This window comes from Myotis lucifugus, unplaced genomic scaffold, assembly GCF_000147115.1.
Source record: "Myotis lucifugus unplaced genomic scaffold, Myoluc2.0 scaffold_6318, whole genome shotgun sequence".
NCBI classification, from domain to species: Eukaryota; Metazoa; Chordata; class Mammalia; order Chiroptera; family Vespertilionidae; genus Myotis; species Myotis lucifugus.
In genome coordinates this window covers 1-6,802 of record NW_005877366.1, presented here as the reverse complement: position 1 = coordinate 6,802, position 6,802 = coordinate 1, and the positions used below count along the sequence as shown (strand labels likewise).

General features: G+C 56.9%; 1 protein-coding gene across 1 annotated transcript; it reads left to right on the top strand.

Moving 5' to 3' along the window:
* Positions 1 to 972: 972 nt before the first annotated feature.
* On the top strand, positions 973 to 5,998 carry LOC111824765 (high affinity cGMP-specific 3',5'-cyclic phosphodiesterase 9A-like; the record flags this gene model as incomplete). Its single annotated transcript, XM_023749340.1, has 3 exons — positions 973 to 1,054; positions 2,575 to 2,649; positions 5,866 to 5,998. Coding segments are annotated over 3 exons (274 nt in total), but the record flags the coding sequence as incomplete, so codon positions are not given.
* Between the last annotated feature and the right edge of the window lie 804 nt (positions 5,999 to 6,802).

Here is a 6,802-nt window from a genome sequence, read left to right as displayed (position 1 = left end):
CAGCGGGAGGATGGAGAGCACGTTCACATACAAGAAAGTTAAGGTCCCCAGGTGGGGAGGGGGCCACAGAGCGGCCAGATCTCCTGGGGTGGCCCTCCACGTCCAGCCCTGGGTACGACCCCACGGGCCAGCACACTCTCCCCAATACCGGAGGGTGGCTTTCTATCCAGAACACACCTGGCTCCTTTCCTTCTGTTCTTTTGTGGGACACCTTGACATTGAGTAATGGCGAAGACCGAGCCAGGTAGCAGATCCACCTGTCAGCACGCATGTGATGGGAAAATTGGGGGCATCCTGAAGTCATCTTGGGGGCCGGATTGATAGTGTGCAGTGCGGCCACACCCCCGGGCACCGGAGAAGGGCTTGCTTTTAACAAGGCCGGGCTCTGTGAAGCAACACCAGCAGGTGTGTGGTGCGTTAGGTGAAAAAGCTAGCGGCCCGGCCGAGGAGTACGTTTGTACAATCCCACCTTTGTTTGAAAGCACGGGGCTGTCCGTGTGTGTCCAGGCCTAGAATGTTCCGGAAGAATACCCCACACCGCAGCAGGGATTCCCAGGGTGTTCGACTTAAGAGGAAAGGAGGGGGTGACATAGGAACTTCGATTTTTTTTTATTTTACTTTACTTCTGTGTTGGTTGAATTTTGTGGAAGGAACGCGCTTTGCTTTCATCATTTTAAAAAGTTTTTAGGAGCTTATCTGTAATGCAGACCCATGTTTCCAAGAGCCCACTGTACCTGCGGAGGCCCAGCAGGGGCCCTGGGGGTCAGTGATAAGACGTCTCTGGCTTTATGACTTACCCTCCCACAACAGATACGACCAAGGGCGTCTGTAGGGTTTGCTTTGGGCTTGGCATGGGGTTTGCAGTTTGTTTTGCTCTGAGGAGGTGCCCACAGTCCCTGCCCACGTGAACACCCAGACTGAAGCAACGGTGCCAGACTAACCTCTGCTTCCCTCCCCACCCCCTCCCCCCAGGACCAGCTGCCCCTGTAAGTACAGTTTTTTGGATAACAACAAGAAGTTGACACCTCAACGCGATGTCCCCGCTTATCCCAAGGTAAGATGAAATTCTGCCTCTGAAGATAGAGCATCTGTGTCCACAGCCCCAGGCACAGGCCCCGCCCTCGGCCACCCTGGCCTCCTGGCCACCCAATGTCTGCACATTTGCAGAAACAGCTCCTGCCGCGGCCGTGGGCTGCCGGACGCACCTGTTCTCCTTAAGCAGAATAGTTTTCTCTTTGACATTTGTTTAGCCAACGTGGTCCCAGACCATAGCTTACTGTGGCGGGAGGTAAGGGCTAAATTTTTAAGTAAATTTTTAAAATTCTGTTTTCTTGGATCTTCTGTCCCTGAACAATACGCTGTTATGAGAAGTTTTGCTTTTCGGTCACAAAAGATTTCTCAGTGACCAGAGACCCCGGGCCCTTGTGAAAGCAGCAGGGCCCCAGGAATTGGGGAGGGGGGGTCTCAGGATGGTGGTCACCCACCTCAGCAGAGCCCTCAGCTGGTGAGTGGACGAGCCCCTGGCCCAGCTGACCTTCAGCGCCCTCTTGAGCTGATATTCGGCTCCCGCTTGCTCACAGGGGCCCGGGGCCTGCAGGTTGTCCGTGGTTTGTTTGTTTTTGTTTTTTAATATGTTTTGATTGATTTCAGAGAGAGGAAGGGAGAGGGAGAGAGAGATAGAAACACCCATGATGGGAAAGAATCATGGATCTGCTGCCTCCTGCACGCCCCCTACTGGTGGTGGAGCCCACAACCCAGGCATGTGCCCTGACTGGGAATCAAACCGTGACCTCCTGGTTCTTGGGTCGACGCTCAACCCCTGAGCCACACCAACCAGGCTTGTCCAGGGTTTTCAGATGGACACCACGGTGTCTCTTCTGTAGGAAAATGTGACCTAAATCTCTCATGTTCCAGCCCCAGGGAGTCATGAGGCCCAGCCTAGGTCCAAAGTACAGGGTCTCAATGCTCCACTGCGGTTCCTAAAAAAAAAATAAACCGAAACCCCATGACCCTTGGGGAACATGATATCTAATCCCAAAACACCATGACTGGCTGAGGTCTAAAATCGCAGTCCTGTTTCCTGTGACGATTTAACTCTGACTCGTGTCCTGGAGGCCCTCAGCCCACAGCTAAACCAGATGGGCTCCCGCAAAAAGCAAACCCAAACCCGCTTCTGAGCCAGTATTTGGACTCACGCCAAGCAATTTTCCCCGTGACCTCACTTTGCTTTTTCACATCAAGTTTATTGAGATGTTACCTACGTGCAGTGAGTCGCATTGTATGGTGAATTTTGACAAACTTGTGTAGTCACGGAGCATCCACCACAGTCAAGGGATGGAGCGTCCCCGTCACCCCAGAACGGTCCCTCGCACCCACGTGGGCATGCCGGGCGCTCTGGCCCGGCCTCGGGGTGGGATTCCCGTCCCTGGAGTTTGCCCGCCGCCAGAATTCTTGCAGAATGTAGCCTGCAAGCCTGTACACGGGTGTCCTTGCGGGACAGAGGAAACGTCCCCGTCCCCCAGAGGTGACGGCCGTGGCTCAGCCCAGAGGCTAACGCCCTCCTGTCCTTTCCAGTACCTGCTCTCGCCAGAGACCATAGAGGGCCTGCGCAAACCAACCTTCGACGTCTGGCTCTGGGAGCCCAACGAGGTGAGTGAGGGAGCCCCCGGGACCGGCGTCTCGGGACGTGAGGGAAGCATCCCCGTCACTCTCCCCCTGGCCTTTCTCCTCTCTCTTCTTCTTGCTGCTTTTTTCACTTGATTCTCCAGATTTTAGTTAAACTGACTCTTGGTTGACTCAGGGGGGTCCTAGAGACAGAACTCAGGAAGGGGGTGTCAGACAGAGGAGCAGGTGGTCCAGTGCAGGGGCTTGAACCCTGGGATGCTGGCTGCAGGTGCTCACCCCAGGGAGCATCATCGTCGAGAGTCCCCAGGGGCCCTGTACTGACCCCACAAATACCCTCTCAGCTGCCAGCTGCTGCCCACAGACCCCCCACACTGTGGAGATACACCCCCCACCCAAGAGCGGCTTCTATGGGGAAAGGCGCAGCCGGCCCCCGACAGGCACACATACAGGACCTGGGAGGCGAGGCGCTTAACAAGATTTTTTTTTACTTTCCCTTTTGCTGAGAAAACACCAAAAAAGGAGGTTTTCTTTGTTTGGTCTAGCTACCAAATCATATCAATCATACCCGTCTCTTCTGAACCTCAAGAACACAGAAAGTCCCTCATCACAGACATCAGGCCCCCAAAATCTACGGACTCTTCCCAGCTTTGCAGTAGCAGAGACGCAGAAAGGCTGCCCCCAGCAAGCTGCCCGCCTGGACGAGAGCGGCAGCAGCAACATCCCTGCGACGGCAGGAAAGGGAGGTTCACCAGCGCTGGCCCGCTCCCAGGGCGCTGGGGTCCCCCGAGTGAACCCTGCTTGTGCTCTCATTCCTGCTCCCCCAGCAAAGGGGAAGCCGCAGCAGCACTGACCAGAAACCCGAGATTCCGCCTCCTCCCCCCGCAGCCAGCCTGAGGGGAGCCGCCTGTGTGCCAGGGATGGTCCCGTAGCAAACACTGGGCCAGATGGCGCACGTGCTCCACAACGTCCAGGCCGCGTGCAGGCCAGGAACGTGGATATGAAGGAGCAGGAGGCATTTTAGGGGAGCGGCCATCACCTGCCAGATCAGTGCACCGTGAGAAATGGACCGGGTGCGGGAGGCTGCGTGGCCTGGAGAAATGAGAGGTGTGACCGTCTCAATGGCCCAGACCGTGCAGGTCCCTGCTTCCGGCAGGTGGACAAGCACCACTATAGAGACATCGAGAAAAAGCACAGTCCCTGAAGTCATTTGTTCTCAGCCACGAGGAGCAAGAGGGGAGCCTGGCCCCTGATGGCAAGGCACCTGTGTGGGCATCGCTGCCATTTCTGTCTCCTCTGAGCACAGGGTGATGTGGCCAGAGAGAACGGGCCTCACATTGAGAGGTGAAGGATTCACGCATCCATGATGGGAAGGCCGCCTCCCTGTCCTCCGACACGCGGGTGTATGTACCCGCAGGGTGTATGTACATGTGCGGTGCATGTACATGCGGGGTGTACATATAGCAGCGCCAGGGCCAGCGTGGGAGGAGCCAGACAGCTCCCTGCGGGTGGGCTCGGCCTCTGTGTGGCCACCTGCCGGCCTGGGGCTCCTGCCAGCACCTCTCAGAGGTTCAGAGACTTGTGAGGGGCCTGATTCTTCCAGCTGCCTGTGGTGACAACCAGAGGTGCCCAAAGACTGGACCCCGGGCCTCTGGCAAATCTGGGGGTGCAATGAATTTTGGACCATGGGCGGCAAAGATGATCAACTAAAGAGTCACAACTAAAAACTTAGAAGTCCCACCTGGCCCCCGAGAAACTGCATCTGGCCACCCACAAAGCACCTTGCACCCTGAGCACGTCAGAGCCCCCAGTGGTGACGGTTCACCTCTCCCTTCGAGCAGGAGAGATGCTGTGCCCAGCATCCCCCGGGTCCAGCCCAGCGTTCCCCCATCACAGACCAGGAGTCCATGACCTCACACTGCTGCTGCCCCCAGCAAGCTGCTGTCAGAGCTCCCCGGGGCCGGGAAGCGCAGCGTGGCCGCCTCTACTGAGCACAGGGCTCACAGGCTGGGCCTCCTGGTCACCTCCTGAGTCCTCCACACTCCCCACCGCCCAGCTGTCTGACCAGGACCTGCCACCAGCTTGGAGACAAATGCATGGCCACATCACTCCTGCTCCAGACACCACACGTGCCTCAGACATGGCACCAGACGGTTTTGTCTGCTGATCATTTCATGCAGCTCGCGGGGGTTGCCTGGAGCGGCACATGGGCGGGTGGGTGGGGCAAGGGGTGTCGGGGCTGCAGCCCCTCAGTCTGGAGGGCCTGCCATGCCTGCGCAGGCACCGGGCAGCTGGAGGATGTGACAGAGGCAGGGCACAGGCGTGTGGCCCTGGGCAGAGAGGCGCTGGCCGGTGTCAGCTCTGCACCCCCACCCCCACCCCCGGTGACATCTTCATTGCCCCTGCTTTGCAGGTCTGTCTCCCTGGGCTTCCCATCCAAGGCCTGCTTTCCCAGAAGGCAAAGCCCACTTTGTCAAACTTTCATTTATTAAAAATAATTTAATCTGTCTTCCCTCGCTTAATTAGCTCCAGAGCTCTGAGCGATATTTAAATAGATGATAACAGTGACAGTAAATCCTCTTTGGGACTGAAAACAAAATCTATTTCAACGTGAGCAGGGGTTTTTTCTTTTTTTTTAGAAGACAGTCCGTGAAGTAAGGTTGCAGGGAGGGGAGGGCACTTACCCAGAATGCACTCACCTTCTGGACTAAATTTAACACATTAATAAGTGGCTTCAAGGCCCCAGGGGGCACAATGAGGGTGTTGGGGATGGAAGTTGTTGGCCCCTTTACCCTCTGGCTCAGACCTGAGGCGAGTGAAGGGCCTTTCTCTGGGGCACGGCTCTCAGGTCTGAGTTAGATGGAGCCGAGTCCCGGAGCATCCGACTGCCAGGTTGACCCTCTGAGATTGTGCCTTGTGAGTGGAAATAAGTGAAATCATCTCTGATGTGGTCCTTTGGGCGCAGCACACTCCCTCTCATCCAGCCTCCCTGTTCCTTCTTGTATAGAGTTCCATTGACTTCTGAACACCGACTGCTCTTTCAAACCCCCATCCCTTCTGCGGGATGCTGAACCCCCAGTCAACAGGCTTCACTCTCGGGTGACCCGGGCCAGGGAGGGCTCCCCGCTGGGGACGGGCCTGGAGAAGCTGCCCGGCCTGCCCTGCGGACCTCTCCCGGGACGGTAGGGCCGGGCGGGTGGCCCGCGTGCCGTTGACCACCCTTTGCTCTTCCTGTGCCCGCAGATGCTGAGCTGCTTGGAGCACATGTACCACGACCTCTGCCTGGTCAGAGACTTCAGCATCAACCCCATCACGCTCAAGAGGTGGCTGGTAAGTGGCAGCCCCTGCAGTCCCTCTTGAACACAGTTTCATCCAGTTACATAGGAGTGGCCATCCGGGCACCGTCTTGGTGGCCCTGGGCGCTCATGAGAGTTCTGCCAGGACATTCCACCGGTCTGTGCCCCCACCACACACTCCACCCCTGCGCTCCTGCTCCAGGAAGTGAGAAAATGGTGAGGACAGGGCAGGACCAGTGCAGCCACGTGTGCTAAAGCAGGGGCGTGTGTGTGTGTGTGTGTGTGTGTGTATGCACGTGTGCACAAGTGTGTATGAGTGTGTGAAAGTGTCTGAGTGTGTGCATGTTTGTGAGGAAAGTAGACATGCGTATGTACATGTACAAGTGTTTGCATGTGTATGAGTATGTGTGAGAATGTTATGAGTGTCTTTGAGTAGGACCATGTGAGTGAGCATGAGTGTGTTCATGTGTGTTCATGTGTCAGTGTATGTATGTGTGTGAATATGCTTGTGTAAGTATTGTGTGTGCGCATGTGTGTGTGAGTGTGCATGTGTGAGTGTATGTGTATGTGCTCGACGCTGCGCCGTCCTGTCCAGCGGGCTCTGCACTCCGCGCTTTGGGGTCCGAGCTGGGCGCGGTGAGCAACCACAGAGGGAGGTGCAGCTGCCAGCGAGGCCTCTCAGAACCCGAGCCTCCGTGCGAGAGGGACATGCTCGGCTGGGACAGGGGGGAGGGGTGTTTCTGGGGTGCACTGGACGGATTCGGGGGGGTGAAGTGGGAGACTTCTGAGGCTCCTCCCAGCACTCCAAGCCCCCCATCCTCTGGGGTCCCTGGTCCCTTCTGTGTTCTGAATGGAAGGGGGGGCAGCTAAGTGTGGGGCCTGCT